Source organism: Ovis aries, chromosome 13, assembly GCF_016772045.2.
Source record: "Ovis aries strain OAR_USU_Benz2616 breed Rambouillet chromosome 13, ARS-UI_Ramb_v3.0, whole genome shotgun sequence".
NCBI lineage: Eukaryota > Metazoa > Chordata > Mammalia > Artiodactyla > Bovidae > Ovis > Ovis aries.
This window is the reverse complement of record NC_056066.1, coordinates 52,852,059-52,869,153: the sequence shown is the minus strand read 5'-3', so window position 1 is coordinate 52,869,153 and position 17,095 is coordinate 52,852,059. Positions and strand designations below refer to the sequence as shown.

At 48.7% G+C, this 17,095-nt stretch overlaps 1 protein-coding gene across 4 annotated transcripts; it reads right to left on the bottom strand.

Annotated features, from left to right (window-relative positions):
* Positions 1-3,205: 3,205 nt before the first annotated feature.
* On the bottom strand, positions 3,206-16,877 carry PDYN (prodynorphin). 4 transcript variants are annotated; one of them, XM_060396830.1, is made up of 5 exons: positions 16,697-16,877; positions 15,359-15,418; positions 14,370-14,477; positions 6,771-6,918; positions 3,206-5,469 (listed from the first exon to the last, which is right to left on the bottom strand). In XM_060396830.1, exons 4-5 carry the CDS (start codon positions 6,897-6,899, stop codon positions 4,822-4,824), a joined length of 777 nt encoding a protein of 258 aa, XP_060252813.1. In that variant the 5' UTR covers positions 6,900-6,918; positions 14,370-14,477; positions 15,359-15,418; positions 16,697-16,877; the 3' UTR covers positions 3,206-4,821. The 4 variants fall into 4 exon arrangements, with proteins under 4 accessions (XP_060252813.1, XP_042085536.1, XP_060252814.1 ...); XM_042229602.2 differs by lacking the exons at positions 14,370-14,477; positions 15,359-15,418; XM_060396831.1 differs by lacking the exons at positions 14,370-14,477; positions 15,359-15,418 and having other exon boundaries at positions 6,771-6,915.
* Between the last annotated feature and the right edge of the window lie 218 nt (positions 16,878-17,095).

The window sequence follows — 17,095 nt, the reverse complement described above, 5'->3', positions numbered from 1 at the left end:
CGCAAATAGCTCATGAAAAAAGATCACCCCCCTGGGATGTGAGAAATGTTCTACATTGTGATCTGAGTGGTGGTCACACAGGAGTGTACATATGTGAGAATCCACTGAGCCGAACACTTAAGATTAAGGACACTTTACAGCAAGTAGGCTTGATTTAAAAAAAAAATTTTTTTTAATATTCTTTTCTTACTACCAGGAGAATTTTGTCCTTTCAACGGGTGTGTGCCTTGCTCAGGTGAGATCTGAAATACCATAATCAGAGGCACTGCTCCTCAAGAGGAGGCAGCAACCAGTGTCACATACCCTGGGGCGTAGGGTAAGTCAGCTGTTACTAACCCCTCACCTCTGTCCAGAGAAGTTGGGATTTTTCTCCCCATTTGACAGATTGGAAACTGAGGCTCGGTAAAGCACAGTGGCTTTCCCAGAGTGAATAGGGATCTGAGCCCAGGTCTCTGACCCCTTCCTAGCCACACTCTTTCCACCTTATTTGGGAAACCCTCCTTGACCAAAAGAAATCCGTCCAAAAAAGGGAATTCAGAACAATAGTGTTCTAGGATCCATAGCATATGGAGAAAATCTTAAAACCAAAAAAAGCAATGTTCTCATTCTTTAAAAAAGAATTACAAAATAGTGGTGAGAGTAATGAACATATTATTGCTTGCTCTGCTCAGTACCTTTAAAAAATGTTACTTGACTACATTGAAAAACTCACAACCTGTATTTCTAGTCTTAAAAATAAAATCTGACTACTCCAGGCCCATGTACCCCTGGCATGCACTCTCCAGTTTGTCTAGCCCCCACCCAGCCACCCTCATTCAGTCGGGTGATGACCATCCTACTTGGTGGGCTGGCATTCATCCACTGTCCTACTGGAAATCATGCTCCAGTTTTCCTCTTAAGAACCACCCCTTTCTTCCTCCTGGTCCAGCTGCTTTGAATTGGGTTGAATCGGACTCTGTGTCTTTGGTGGTGATCATGTGATTCAGTTCTGGCCAATCAAGGCATCATATCCATAATGACTGGCATTAGCTGAAAATTGGACATTTGACCCATTCACAGCCTATGGGTGCAATGAAACTTTGGTTGTGATTTTCTGTGAAAACAGCATGCTAGATTTGAACCTTGCCTGGATAGTCTGGAGCTGCTGTCACCCATCTTAGAAGCATGTTCAGTCTCAGAACTGAGTCCAAGACAGAGGAGAAAAGAGCCGAGTGATAGAGAGGGGCTAGTGTCCCTACTGAACCCTCGGATCAAGCTCCACCTGAAGCTAAATATCCTGGCTCTTTCTTTTGTGTGAGTCAACAAATCACCCTTTTTTTCTTTGTTTTTATAATCTATTTGAGAGGGTTAGGCACCATTTGCTTGCAAGTAACAGAAAAGTCTGAATGGCTTGCCTGGTTGTTTAGACAGTAAAGAATCTGCCTGCAATGCAAGAGACTTGGGTTCAATCCCTGGGTTGGGAAGATCCCCTGAAGAAGGAAATGGCAATCCACTCCAGGATTCTTGCCTGGAGAATTTCATGGACAGAGAAGCCTGGTGGGCTACAGTCCATGGGATCCCAAAGAGTTGGACACCACTGAGCAACTAACACTTTCACTTTTCAGGCATCATTTGTTTGCATGTAACAGAAAAGTCTCCTTTAGAGAACTTCCTAGGCTAGCAGACAGCAGGATCAGGACCCAAGGGGTAAAAATAACAGAAATCTAAATTTTAACCCAACATAAAAATGGAAACTTCCAGTATGGAATTATTAAGCAGTAGCAATATGTTGTGAAATCTAAGTCAATGTAAGTTGTTCAGGCAAATCAAAATTTCTTAGTCTGTCAATTTGGGCAGAGAGGAGGTGGTTGGAGGAGATAATCCCAACCTTATGTTCTTTCCAATTTGCTAATCCTATGAATATCAAGAATGGAATATTCCTTGAGAAGGATTTCCTGTATTCCTTAGGGAGATTCTTTTCCTACCACAGTTTTCCATTATCACCAAGCCCCAGTTGTCTCCTTCACAGCAATTACGAATGTTTTAAATTTTATTTATATTTAAATTTATTTTAAATTTTAGCTTTACACTAATAATTGCCTACTTGTTTATTTCTGTCTCCCCACTAGGCTATAAATTCCATAACAGCTGAGACCTTATCCATCTTGTTTTCCTATTCCTCTGCTGCTGCTGCTAAGGCGCTTCAGTCGTGTTCGACTCTGTGCGACCTCACAGACAGAGGCCCACCATGCTTCCCCGTCCCTGGGATTCTCCAGGCAAGAACACCGCTGGAGTGGGTTGCCATTTCCCTCTCCAATGCATGAAAGTGAAATGTGAAAGTGAAGTCGCTCAGTCGCGTCCTACTCTTAGCGACCCCATGGACTGCAGCCCACCAGGCTCCTCTGTCCATGGGATTTTCCAGGCAAGAGGACTGGAGTGGGGTGCCATTGCCTTCTCTTGTACCTCTAGCACCTGGCAAAATGCCTTCAGTTACTACTTTGTTGAATAATTGAGGAAATGAGTGAGATCTCCCTGACTCTGCATTTTCTATGAATTTACTCAGAAAACCAGTGTCCAAGCAGAACCCATAGGTTGGTAGCCACTGAATCTTCCAGTCTTAATTAAAGACATCTCATCTATGTTGTTTAATGAAAGATACCATTTTAGTATCTTTAGTAAAGGATGCTGTGCCTACATTTCCTAGAGTAGTCTTCATCCCTAGGACATTTGCCCTCCTGCCTGGTCATGCAGCACAGGAGACGGCACCCCTCTCGTCTCTGCCCACTGTGTTGCCAGATCTTTGAGCTTTATCACTATTCCTTAAGGCAATATAAGAAAGAAAACCTTCATTTACTGAGTGCATACTATGTTCTAGTAGCTTTGCATATTTGATCACACCTGACCCTCACAGCCACCTTACAAAACTGGGATTATTCATCTTTATTCTACGGAGGAGGGGACAAAGGCTCAGAGAGGTAATGTGACTTACCTAAGTTCAAACAGATTTCAAAACTAGGACTAGGATAGTCTGAAGTTTGTGCTCTTTCTGTTCTCCTACATTTAGTTCTTCAACTTGAATATGTATATGTGTGTGTATATATATATATATATATATATATATATATATATTTTTTTTTTTTTTTCCCCCTTTCCCCAGCAGTCTTTTCTGAAAAGGATCTTATCACTCTTGAGGACTAAGGTACACACACACACGGAGCCCAAGTTATCAGCATCTTTTTTTAATTTATTGTACTGGAGGAGTTGGAAATAACACAAGCCTGTTAAGAACTAAGGAAATTCCAAGTAAGTTGAAAAAATGGGATGTTGAAAAGCACGCAAAATAATTCTAAAACAATCTATACATTTCAGAACATCATGAGAGGCCTGAGGGTTGTGCATGAAGAAGTGTGCTCAGTAGCATCTTATACAAAATAACCAAAGTCAAGTTCATTTCCTCCCCATCTAGACCAGCCTCCTGGATCCACAAACCAAACCACAATGCCTAAGGACAGTGAAGAGAGAGAGAGAGGTTTGAGAGACAGACAGAGACAGAGAAAGGCAGAGAGACAGGGAGAGAGAGAGGAGAGGAGAGGAGAGGACTTAGGTTAAGTTCGCTTCCTCTGCTTCTGGGTTATTTGAATCAACTCATTTGGCCTCAAGCACTTAATCATTTCATTCCTCTTTCTAGTTTTATTTTGAGACATTAAGAGGAAAGAATCGCCATGGGAGCTAAAGAGGGCCTTTTCCTCTTTCTAGCTGTTGCTCTGGATTCCCTTACCCAAGGCCCAATGCATATGTTTGGCCAGATGGCTTGGACTCTTGGCGGCGGATTCAGCTGCTCAAGAACATGGCTGTGCTTAACCTCATCAACTTGACTCAGCGTCAGTTCATCCTGGGGTTGGAGTGTGATACCAATCAGTTTAATTAGTTTAATGAGGGCTGAGGGAACTGGTCCACATTTTGAATCTGTTGCACAGAACAAATTGGTTTGTCTCACTCCTGCTTGATTGTTTCAGCATTCAGCAGGCGAGCGGCTCTCATTAACCATTTTGGAAAGAAATTTTTCCCTCCCGTCCTCTCCTATGAGAAGTTGGGTGCTGTCCAGGGTATCAACACGGACTGGAGTCCAGGAACCAGGTTCTTCAAAAGGTGTGTTTCTAAACAACGCAAACTCAGAGTACGCTGACAGAACATTTAACCCACTGGGAGACCGAACTCTGTAGCGTAGGAATTCCTGCTCCAATAAAAAGCAGCGTTTGAGCTTTTTGCCTAAAGCGTGGTCTCCATAGTGGGGAGAGTTTTTGAGGTTTGAGAATAAACTGTTAGGATTTTTATATATCTATTTTGTTTTAAATTTCTACCTTTTAAAAAAATTTATAAATTTCTACCTTTTATATGTTTTATGCTATCTATCTGTATAGATAGATATTGATATATCTATTTATCTGCATGGGAGGGGAATGTTCATTTTTCTTTTGAAGGGCATTGATCAGAATACTTGATCATAGATCCAGAGGGATCAAGAGGTCAGTCTGGATTCCTGGGATTGGGGAGTCATATAAAGGGAATTGATAGCAAAGCTGCTGGTGGTGGTAGTTTTAGAGACGTAGGGCTGAAGCCAAGCACTAAGCCTACTGGAGAGGGAAACCTTTCTCCTCCTTCCTCACTGACCTGGACAAACACTGTATCTGGGCAGAAGAGAGGCAGACTAGGTTTAGAAGTCTTGTAGACAATGCTTAACTGAGCATGGGGATGGGGACCACAAGGGCGGATGAATGAGTTCACTCCAATCTCCAGGGCATTATGGGAAGCTCCTGACTCAACTCCATGATGGGGAGGTGTTTACACATCAAAAAGCTCTTCGTAATAGGCACTGGGGTCTTCCTGAGACCGAGTGACCACCTTGAACTGACGCCGGAGGAAGCCACCATAGCGCTTCTGGTTGTCCCACTTGAGCTTGGGACGGATGCGCCGTAAGAATCCCCCGTAGCGCTTGTACAGGTCCTCATGGCCCATCTCACCCCCCTCCCCTTCCCCAGCCCCCTTCCCAGTCACCTCTGAGCTCCTCTTGGGGTATTTGCGCAAAAAGCCCCCATAACGTTTGACCTGCTCCTTGGGTTCCTCCTCATTGGAATCCCTCGCTTCAGCCTCCAGGGCACCATCGTTCAGCTGAGCATCCCCCATCAACTCATACTCTGCATCCTCCCCCAACCTGCCAGAGAGACCCCTGAGCTTCTCCGCCAGGCTGCTGCTCAGAGTGTTCTCCTCTGCTGGGGTGCTGAGAAGGAATCTGTTTTTCTCTAGTTCCTTCAAGTAGGGCCTGATGTGCTTGGCCGGCTCACTGCTAGACTCTTCCAAAACTGCCTTGCTCTTCAAGTCTTCCTTGCCATTGAGCCCAACGGTGAAGGGAGTGAGGAAAGACAGAAGGCCCTGGCACCTCTCCCACTCCTGAGCAGGCTGCAGGGCGGCCTGGCATTCCAGGGAGCAAACCTGCAAGAGACCCCAGAAGACCACAGTGGTAATGCCACCTCCATCAAACTGTCAAGCCACAACCTCCTGCCCCAGACAGTCCCCAGTCCAGTGTCTGAGAAAATTAAAAAACCATTACTAAGTCCCAGGCTACCCACTTTCATGCTCCCAATGGTGCCTAAAGGTAAGTGACTTTATGCCCATGTGGAGGACGAGGAAAGATGAAACAGCTTTTTCAAGGGCCCATGGCTACAGATGACACTGTCAAAGTTGGAAGGAAAATCTTGCCATAGTGCTCTCCTGGGCTCACCCATAATCTTCTGCTTCTGACTCCAGAGGGACTAGTTGGCTCCCCCAACCTTTCCTGGGTATAAAGAATGCTGCACACACTTTACACAGAGAAAAGAAGCAATGCAGAATGGTGGAAAGAACACGTGTGAGGAGTTAAGGGTTCACTAACCCTGGGATGACAGTATATACTTCATAAAAGCAGGGAGGAGTCAAACATGATGACGATGGTGTTGATAATGACAGTGACAACAATGACAATACTAGACAGTACTAGAACTTGCACCCACGTTCTAATGCCATGAGTCATCATACCTAAGCACTGGGCACTTCTGAGATCAAACCAATACATGGGCAGCACGTGGTGTGCTGTGTGCCTCTCAGCGGAGAGTGGCCAGCGTTAATACTTTGCATCATCAGCTCATGGAATCACTCCCATTTTGCATGCAAGGAAACTGAGGATCAGAGAGGGGGTTCCAGGGTCACGGAACTAGAAATTGGCAGAACCAAAGCCCATGTTCTGTCCACCACACCCTTGAACCTTTATTACAGCTGTCTGCTGTCGTGGGAGAGGCACAGGGAGGAGCTTGATTCAAAGTATAGCCAGCAAGGCCAGCCAAGTGGTGGTGCAAAGAGCTCCTTCCATGAAATTGACTATATTTGGGAGTGCCCATCAGCCTGGTTGTAAGAAGCCCTGAAAAGTTCATCTTGGGTTGCCAATACCCAAAGTCAACACCACCTCATAAATGACATTCCTTGCTATCAGGCAACAGGCTCCCTGGAAATCTGAGCTTTCGTCCCAGACCTGAGTGAGCCTATGGCGGTAAGGTCTGGGGAGGGAACAGGAGTCTGGAAAACAGCCATCCCTAGCTGCCCAGACCTACCACAGGGCAGGACGTGCTCTGCACAGTCTGGGAGGAGTCTACAGAACAGGCTCACAGCTGCCCAGGCCTGCTACCTTCCCTCTCTGGGCTCCACACACAGACTGCCCCTTCCATGCACTCTGGCACTGAGGAGCCTTGCCTGAAACTCACCAGGGGGTTGATGGGTTGGGGCCCATCCTGGGTCTTCACAGCACACAAGGAGCACTGGGCCAGGCAGTCCGCTGTGACGGAGGGGAGTGCGAGCAGACAAGCAGCCAGGACCAGCCCTTGCCACGCCATTCTGTCTTGGCTCTTCCTGCTGGAGAGGGAGAAAGAGGAAAGGAAATCTGTGATCGCCTACTCTGTGCAGTGTGTCCTTAGCCTGCAAAGCCAACTCTTGCTGGCAGCACTGCACTGCAAGGCAACCGTTCTTGTTCCCATTCTACAGCCAAGAAAACAGGCCTATGGAGGAGCAGTGGGTGCCCAAGGCCAGCGGTCAAGGAAGGGAACTAACATGCTGAACGCCAGCAGTGTACTGGGAGCTTTCCTATATGCTCACATTCAATCTGCCCAATAGTTCCTAATGTGGATTGTACCGTTAGATAGGAAAGTGGAGGCTCAGAGAGGGCAAGTGATTGCTTACACAGCTAGGAAGCGGACAAAAATCAAACCCACTCTGACCACTCACCAAGCCAGAAGATGTGGTTATCTGTTTCTCTGCATTCTCTGAAGCTTCTACCCCCTGCCTGTGTCCCCTGTTCCCCAGGCTGGCCCCAGCCCAGTCCTTTCTGCTGTGGACATTCCCCATGCCAGCACTCCTCCTTGCCCCAGCCATGGCTCCACCTTCACCGATCGTGCTGGCCCCCCCTGCCTCCACTCCTTTGCTGATCCCTCCTGCCCACCTTGAAATGCCCTTCTCGGTATATCAGGTCTGGGATCAGAACCATTGGATTGGGTCAGGCTGGGCCCTTCTCCTAAATGTCAGAAAAGTGAAGTCATTTAGTCGTGTCTGACTCTTTGTGACCCCAAGGACTGTAGCCTACCAGTCTCCTCCATCCATGGGATTTTCCAGGGAATACTGGAATGGATTGCCATTTCCTTCTCCAGGAGATCTTCCCAACCCAGGGGTTGAACCCAGGTCTCCCACATTGTAGGCAGACGCTTTACCGTCTGAGCCACCAGGGAAGTACTCATTTTCAGAGACACCCTCAATTCTAACCCTGTAGCCAGCTCTTCAACTCTGTATTCTGACCATATTCAGCTACTAGCAAACCCCCTAATGAATGGAGTGGCACCTGTCCCACCTCTGGCCCTTTGCACATGCTGGGGCCAGAGAATCCTCCTAGAAAATCCTCTTCCTAGAAAACCCTCCTCTCCTCTTCTGTTTTCTGTCATTTTGGTCCTAGAGTAGATGTCACCTCCTCCGGGCAGCTTTCTCTGATCTCTTAGGTGGAAGGGATGTTCCTCCTTGTGTTTTTCCAGAGATTTGTGCCTCCTCCTCTAAACTAGTCCACTTCTCGGTAACTACCCATGTGAGTCTTTAAAATTTGGTTCCATGAAGGCACGAGCTGTGACTTGTTTTCATCTCCAAAGTACTTTCTCTGTGTTCCCCAAGTATGCCAGGCTTGCCCCTACCTCAGGGCCTTTGAACTCCCTGTTTCTCCATCTGTGGTACTGTGGCCTCAGATTTTCACCTGGCTCACTCCTTGTAACTAGATGAATTCAGTGTCACACCACCTGGGAGGTGTTTGCTGACCCCAGGGGTTAGCACGGCTTCCTGGTTTCTCTTGCATTCCTGTGCTTTTGTTTTCATCGGAACATTCACCATCTCAGACTATCCTACTGTTCGATGCTTGTCATTGTTTATTACGTCTCTCCCCTAGAATATTAGCTCCCTGCAGGCACAGACCTTAACTGGCATGTTCCCCACTATAACCCAGCGTGCACATCTCTGACCAGCAGAGAGCAGGCCCTCAATAAATCCTAAGCAGACGAATTAATGCTTCACAAAGAGTCTATTAAAGGCTGTTCCTTTCATAGTTAACTCCTTATAAACCAAATATCAAGATGCAAAGCTGCCAAGTAGGAGCACAGAGCTGGACATGGGCAGGGCTGCAACACTCCCTCCAGCCTGGTCCCTGTAATCTGCTGCCTCCATCACTGCTCTCAGAGACAGCTATCTCCTCCCTCCCTGCTCCATCCCCCAGATCCTCCTGCACATTGCCCTGTTTGCTCAGGTGATGAGGGGGAGTTATAAGATTCTACCTGTAGCTCCAGGGCTCCATGTCATAGCCCAGAGCTGGTCTCAGAGCACATAGGAGGTTTCCCTCTAAAGCATGCCTGACAAGGAGCTGGGCCACCATCGATGGAGCCCCTCCTGTGCTTCAGGCCTTGACTGAGCCGCTACGTCTGTTGTCTCATCTGTCCATGCCCAGGGAGAAGGACACTTCCAGTTCTGTGAGTTCCCCGTGCCCTCCAGTGAGTGGTGAAAGTGGGGTGAAGGCCCATTCTCTTTGACTCACCACATGTGTGCTTGTAATGACTACAGTTTCTGGAATCATTTTGATTTATTAACAGCTGAACCCTCCACGAGGTCCAGAGGGCCCCATGCATAAGGCTTTTACTTGTGTATTATTACTAACCCACCTGCCAAGTGTAAGAGGTGGGCCTTCTTATCCCCACTTTGTAAATGAGAAAGTTGGTGCTCAGAGAGGCTTAGCAAATCTCCCGAGGCCACCAGCGATCAAAGGTGAGAACTCAGGCTCATCTGCCTCTCTTGAGGCTGGGCTAGTTCTGTTCTCCCAGGTACATAAGCTCAGAGAATAAACCTCACATAGGTGGGCCTGTGTCCACCCCATGCCTCTCTCTCCTTCCTTGAGTTTTCCTCATGCTCTATCAACTGCTGAGCGGATTTGGGTTCCAGGTCAGTGAGCTGTGCTATTTATGTGCAGATATAAAGCAGCAGCTCATGTTTTCCTCCTATCAGCGATGGCTGGGCTGGCCTGGTACAAGATTAGCAAGGTCTTGCTCATCCACTGGGGACGGGCAGCAGCACCACCCTCTCACTCCTTGCTGGAAGCTTCCTGCTCAGTGGCTACAGTAGGAAACTGGATTTGAGATCTCACCATCCCACGCAAATTCAGTGACAGTATCCCTTCCTTTCATCCATTTCCTTTATATGTAGCAATGATCATTCTAGCCAATCTGATGGTTGGTGAGCACTCATGATGTTATGAGTAACTTTCATGAATGAACTCATTTATACTCACAGCAACTGTGCGGGGTGGGTACTATTGTCATGCCCACTTCACAGATGAGAAAACTGAATTAAGATGCCCGCAAAGACTTTAGAGCTAGTTAGCAGAAAAGCTGGAATTTGCACCCAGGCAGTCTTGGCCCCAGAGCCCACCTTCCTAACCACCAGCTATGGCCCCAGCTCCTTCAAGGCACCCCAGCCTCCAGCTCCTTCCTCCTGCTTCCAGAACTGCCTCTAATCTTGCCCCCCAAGAACCCTGCACAAGCAACCAGAGGACAATTCTGAATCCAGTCTGACTGCACCCTGCCCTGCGTTTGGCTTCTCCATCACCTTTGAGAGGACCTGCCCCTTAGCCAGGCTGTCCAGGGCTTTCCTGCCCAGGAGAGCTGCCGTTGACCGGCTTAGCATGTACTGGGCCCTCTGCTGAGTCCTGTATGTGTCTCAGTATAAGGGGTGCTCATAACAACCCTCTAAGGCTGGGACTGATATTCTCCCCATTCTACAGTGAGGAAGTAGAAGCACAGAGAGGTCACATTGTCTAAGCAAGGAACCCCAGCAAGGACACGCAGGCAGGCTGGGCGTGAGCTCCGTCTGACCTGGGCCTGACCATATCACCTGCAGTTCTACAAGAAATGCCCTCTGTGCCCTGTGCCCCAAGCTTTTGCACATGGAGCACCTTCATCACCACCTCTGCCCTCCCATCTCCCTCTGACCTGCCTGCCTCTCATTGTTCTTTAAAACTCAATCTTAGTTACCTCCTTCAGGAAGTCTGTCTAGATGAGGCCTCTCTGACTGCTCACAGTACTCCATGTATCACGCAACTGCCTCCTTCTGAGTTCCCTGCCAGGGCGGCCTCTGTAAGTGCAGAGCCCCTCAGGTGAGAGAGGCTGTGTGTGAGGATGACAAGGAACAGCATAAGGGAGGAGAGAGGAGATGCGGGCAGAGGCCACATGGCGTCAGCCCTTGCAGGCCAAGGTGCAGCTTGCATTTCATTCTAATGTGATGGGAAAACTAAGGAAGTTAGATCGTTAAATGAATGAACGAACGGATGATGTCCCCTGCGCCGAATGCAGAGCTAGAATAGGAACACGAGCACATGTGTAGAATGAATAACGGGCAACCCTGGATCTCTCAGAAACCCAGTTTGAATTTTTCTGACTCACTCTTCTGTGCCCCCAGAGAAACCCCCTGGGTCCACAGGACGGCTGAAGCCAATACCTGCTAAAGAAATTCAGCAGCTGTTAATGAAACCATGGGGAGAGGTGGGGGCAGGCCCAGGGAAGAGAAGAGGCAGAGAGGAAAGGGGAGAGAGAAAGTAGGGGAATCAGACCAAGGGAGTGAAGTAAGGGAAGGAGGGGACAGGGAGGAAGTGAAAACCAGTCGAAGACAGAACAGGGAGAGAGAGAGGGAAGCAACTAAAGCAGAGACACAGAGAAGCAGAGGAGAGAGAGAGAGGCTGTCGAGGGGAAGACACAGAAAGAGCGGATGGGGGCAGAGGAGCAAACGGGGAGTATGAACGATCCATTCCAGCTTCACCTGGGCTACAGGAGATGGAAACGAAAAAGGCAAAAAGGGGTAATACCATAGGACCTAGAACAAGGGAGAAACAAACCAAAAAAAGGTGCTGAACGCATTAACTGCCATGTGTAGAGACCTTACTATGTACTGATGGGTTGAGAGCTCTGTGTTCATGTCACATCAATCCAATAACAGAGCCTGCTCAGTGCCAGGCTGTGTGTTACCACTTTACACGTGTTAATCTCACCCCCGCAACACTCATGCTGGCATACCCACTGTATGTGGGGCAAGACTGAGGCTGGGAGAGAAGTTCCATACCCAGGTTTCCTTGGCTTGTAAGGGGGAAGAGTTAGCCCTCCGAATGGATCTCTCTGGTGTCTAACAGCAACACATCAGCCCTGAGGTTTTCCTAAACAATCCTGCCTCCTTCCTTGTGTTGGATAAACAAATTATTGAGTAACGTCAGTTGAGTCCCCCGGGGAGCCTTTTCGCCTTTGCTGTGAGGATTAGCTTGGAAGTCATACATCAGAGATAGCCCTGCTGGCTCATCCCTGACTTGGGAGGAGTCAGGAGAAAAGGAACTTTGCTGTTCAACTCTGTGTGAGACGCAGAAGTGAGTCTGCTGAATGAGCTTGAAGGGCAGCGAGTCAGCGCACAGACCCCGGGGAGGGGGCCGAGGTGGGGGGCTTGCGGAGTCTGTGCTGAAGGAGCCTCCGACGGGCTTCCCAATGGAAAACCTCTGCACTGGCTAGTTTAGGAAGCATTTCCTCAGCCACCAGCTCGAGGCATATTGTGGCAGCCCAGCCAGGAATGCAGGGGCTGGCGGGGGAGAAGGGAGACTCTCTCCTAGGGGAAAAGGACATTTTGGGCTCGTCAGCCTCCATAATCGCATGATCCACTCCTAATGAATCTCTCTATATGTACACATCGCACCATTTCTATTTCTCTGGAGAACCCTGAGCATACACCATCCCGTTTGTTTAGTGTCTTGTCACAAAAGCACGTCTGAGCACTGAAGCAGGCACCAGACAGAAAAAGCTTGCAGGCCCCTGCTTTCATTATTTTATAGCCCTTTTATAATTCTAATTATTCTAATAGTTTTGAAGCTGATTTTCTTGGGGAAATCAGAGACGAATCACCCCCTTCTCCAAGCCCCTGTCTTCTCATCCATCAGTGGGTTGTGTATTGCTGCCCGTCATGGCTCCATTCGGACCCCTGGACGGTCCCAGTAAAGGCCAGCGCACCATAGATCTTTCCTCACCAAGGGCCCAGAGTTCCTTCAAAGGGAAGGGACCGCTTGCCCTCTTCTCCCCTCTCAATATTTCTACCTTATAGTTAGAGGGCTCTGAGGAGCAGCGAGCATTTTCATTTAAAAAGCCAGCAAGGAATAATAATGGCTTGATTTAACATCACAATTATCTCTCTGAGCACTTTATCGCATATGATTATCCCTATTTGATAGAAGAGGAAATGGGAAAAGGTAGAAATGAAGTCACTTGTTTAAGGTCACATCATGAGTCAGCAGGGAAATGGAGACAGAATTGGAGCCTCCCACACCCAGGCCCCGACTCTAGCAAGCGGTGTGCTGCCAGTGTGGGCTAGACCCCAGACTCCCATGGACCCTCCAGGGCGGTGCTAGTGTTATAGGCTCAGGTTCCTGGTGGAAGAGGGAGGACCATGTGACAGAGTCCCCTCACCCCCCACCCCAAGGCCCAAGCAGGTGTGTAGCTGAGATAGGACTCTGAGTCCTCCTCATGCCCTTCTGAAGGCCCAGCAAGGGCCTGTATCTCAACAACAACATCCTGTAGCAGGATCTGGTAGCCTGGGCACTATTAGCCCATCTACTCGGTGGGAAAACAGAGGCTTGGAGAAGCAAAATGACTGGGCCAAGAGGCCAGGCCACAGGGCGCAGGCTCGCTTAGCACCAGCCTGAGACTCTGCTCCACAAACTACCTGAACTCTAGGCATGATCATGACCTGAAGACCAGACTGTTTCAGGAGTTTGACCCCACTCGAAAATACATAAAGCTCACCTTTGTGAGTCTCCAGTGGGCTGGCTAATGGAATCACACCCCTCACCCCACACTGGAAAACAGCACTTTTGTTAGGCCCTTAGAGTCATTAACAAAGAATGGATCATCAACCTAGAGACTGGACAGGGGGACCACCCTGAAAACCACGGTCATGACTGGATCATTAAGTACAGTTTTGAAAGAATGCTTTTTGAGAGCAGGATTCCTATGGAATTCCGACCCTTTGTTAGCGGATGCAATTAAGAGATGGGGAGAAAAGCAGTGGAGGGTGGACAGAGAGATGGAGGTGAAAAGACAGACAGAGGGAAGAGAGGATGAGAAGTAAGGTGAGTGGCCAAGGGTTGCATATGGAGAGAAAGAGATGAAGAGTCTAGAAAAGCAGAGAGTAAGATGACAGGCCACGAGGGAAAAGAAAATACCGAGGAGACGCAGAGATGGGGAGAGGGTGAACAGGAATGAGAGGGAGAAGGTACAAAGAAGAGAAAGGCGGAGGAGAGGGGACCAGAGGTGGGATGGAGAGAAAGTAGAGAGCAAGTGGACCTTGATCAGGAGGTTAACCTCCTATGTGAATCACAAACACCAATTCCCTTCTCCCTCAACCCTCTGTTCTGCCCCGTATTTCCAGTGGCCAGTGGACCAAAGGTCCAATCACACAATGATTGCTCTGCAAGCTCTTGTCAGGTTAAATCAAACTGTCCAGTAATAGGCCATGGGACCCAATGCTGATGAACACATTGCCGCTGGTGAGCAAGCCTGTGGCCTGCCGTAACCACTCCGGCCAGGGGGATGGCTGAAAAGATCCAGGAAGAGGCCTCCTGAGCCAAGAGATGTGCTTCATGGCCCTGGGCCATTGCCCTGCCCCCAGGAGCATCCATCTGGACCCAGGCTGGAGGGATTAATGACATCTAACTTCATAGTAGCCAGGGACACTTCTCCATCTCCAGGGCCTGATCCTGGGCTTACCTGAGTGTCTCCACCGATGTTTACTGTCTGTCACAAAGGCCAACTCTGTCGCAGTGAAATCGTTTTAGCCCTTTGTCAGATCCAGTGAGATTAGCCAACATTTATGGGCTGGGATGAGGGAAAACGGTGAAAGATATCAGCTAGCTGACTGCACTTTCTCAGACATGCGATGGAATCAAATCACCAACTATTGATCCCGCTTAGAAGATGGAAGACATCTAATAAATACAATAATTGTGCAAGAATGACCCAAGAGGTGGGCAGTGGGTGGGGCGGGAGAGAGGATCAATCAAGAAGACACTTCAAGCCTGAGGCAGGAGCTGAAGACAAAAAGTCTTCTGTTGGTGTGGAGAGAAGGGAGGGGGCAGGGAGAGGAGTGCCAGCCGCACAGACAGAAGTATTAGACACTACATCGTATTTCCTGGCTGCAGTGCACAGCCTGATGAAGTGGGATGATAGGCTGGGGGGAGGGGATAGCTCCATTTCTGACACTTTGCATAGTGAAAGCTTGAGGAGTCACACTACCATTTACTGAGTACCTACTAAATGCCAGGCATCTTACTGTCTCTATCCCATGAGAATCTCACAATAACCTCAGGAGGTAGAATTACTATCCATATTGCTCAGAGGGACAGTTGCTCAGTAGGGAGCGCTACTGTGCCCAGTCATGAGTGGTGGATCTGGGACTTGAACCCAACACTGTCTCGGGTGTTGTGAGATGCTCATTTAGATGTCAAATGAAAAATTCCTGGCTCCTCAAGACCCTAATTCCTCTCCATATGCTTACGGGGACAAGCCTCAGAGCTGGTCCCTTTGCCCGCTCTACTGAAAAACGTGCTAGATTCTGCTAAGAAGTCTCTGTGGTATCCCCTTCCAGCTGTAGTGGAAACATGGGATTCACCTGCCACCCATCACACCTCTAGCTCCTCTGGGGCAAAGCAGTGGGCTTGAGATCCCTTCAGCAACCTCCCCCAGGCAGCACAGCTCACCCGGCTAGGGCTGCTGCAACAGCTCCCCCACGCAGATCTCAAAGCCTGGAGATAAATGACCTGTAAAAATAGAACAAAAGACAAGGTGGGGTGGGACTAGGGGGGGAGAAGGTGAGGGAAAAGAGATGGAAGGTGCAGCGGCGCCACAGGGGTACCGGGGGAGAAGATGCAGAGAAGAGCATTGACATTCTGTAACGTTTGGCAACAGATCTTCACTGGAAAGCCTGTCAAATTAGAAAGACAAGACTTGTATATTTTCCCAACCCTTGGGAAAAAAAAAAATGGTAATGAAGACTTTTGGTCTGTGGGAAGGGAACTGAAATCAGATCCAATAACCTGAAGAAGTTGTTTCTCTTGGGAAGCGTGGAGGTTTAATTAAGGAATGTTTGTAAAGCTTGGAGGGATTCTACAAAAAGGACACCCAGTAAAAAGTCTGAGGTCACAGAATTTACTATTCAATCTGGGAGTCATCAGCAGGTTCCCCCGACCCCCGCCCCATCCCCAAAGCTCACCAGCCTTTTTTGCGAGTCAAACTTTGAGATTCAATAATACTTTCTTTCAATGCAGATGTATTTTACCAGAGCAAATGTCTTTCCCATCCGAGTTTCCTCCCCACCTAGCCTTGACTCCTCTGCCTATAATTTACAAGAAAGCAACAAGTCCTCTCAAAGTAAGACTGACAAGAAGTATCCTGCTAAGCCTATGTCTCCTGGCATGCTGTCCTTCTCTCTGCCTGTTCCCTTCCAGCAAAACAACCCCAAACTTCACTTCTGTGTAAAATCACATCATAGGAAGCCACTCAAGCCAGCACCCTGTCAGCAATTAAACACGATCCAAAGAGAATGAAAAGGCTGAACTTGGTTGTACATTGATGTACGTGATACATGGTAAATGCTAGAGCTCTGACATCTCATTAATGTCCCCAAGCTCTTGTTCTGTAAGTCCAGCGAGAATCACTGACCTTTAAAATTACCCTGATGAGCTAAACCTTTCTTTTCTCTCACCCAGGGCATCCTGCTCTCACATGGACAGCACTGTGGGGAGGCAGCCTGCCAGAGGAAGAAGCATCCCGCAGACAAAACCTAGGGGTGGTCCTCTTGGGAGGGAGCAACCCACCTGTTCAAGACAGGGCTGTACAGAGAAGGAAATTCCAAAGAGCAGTCTGTCTCGAACTGATCTGGCTTTTGTAAACTAACTGCATAACTCTTACTACCTCTGCCGGACAGTCAGACCCAAATCTGAAATTCCCCAGCCCAAGCTCCCACCTTCTCCAGGTTCAGAGAATCAGAAAAAAATAAATAAAACCAAGAGAGGGTTGCAGCACCCTCTGGATATTACCTGTGTTCCTCTTTGTCCCTGGGCAGCTTCAGGCCCAGCAGGTCGGAGGGTGGTGGCAGCAGGTGGCTGGTCCAAGACTCAGGGATTGTCCTGACTCCGGCTCAGAAGGAGGTGTCAAAGAGGCAGCTGAGAGCACAGCCAAAGCCCCTCAGAATGGCAGTTCTGGTGCCTCGGCCCCCCTTTTATGGACTAGAGCCTCCCCCTGTCGCTCAGCCCTTGCTCAGCACAGGCTGCTCAGAGCCAATGGGGACGTAGCTCAGAGCAGTCAGAGGCGCAGACCCCCGGGCCCTTCAACTCGAACTCCCTGGGCCCCACACAATAGGCTTCTCTTCGTGACGGGGGATGTGGGGGAGGAAGGCAGCCGCGTTGGGAGGGGGGTGGATCCTGTGTGTAGTGCTG

What these genes read in the sequence shown, in the direction of transcription:
- PDYN (XM_060396830.1), bottom strand. Translation starts at nt 6,899, where the DNA reads ATGGCGTGGCAAGGGCTGGTCCTGGCTGCTTGTCTGCTCGCACTCCCC. An exon ending in CCCAACCCATCAACCCCCTG is followed by an intron (nt 5,470 to 6,770) that starts GTGAGTTTCAGG and finishes GGTCTCTTGCAG; the next exon opens with GTTTGCTCCCTGGAATGCCA.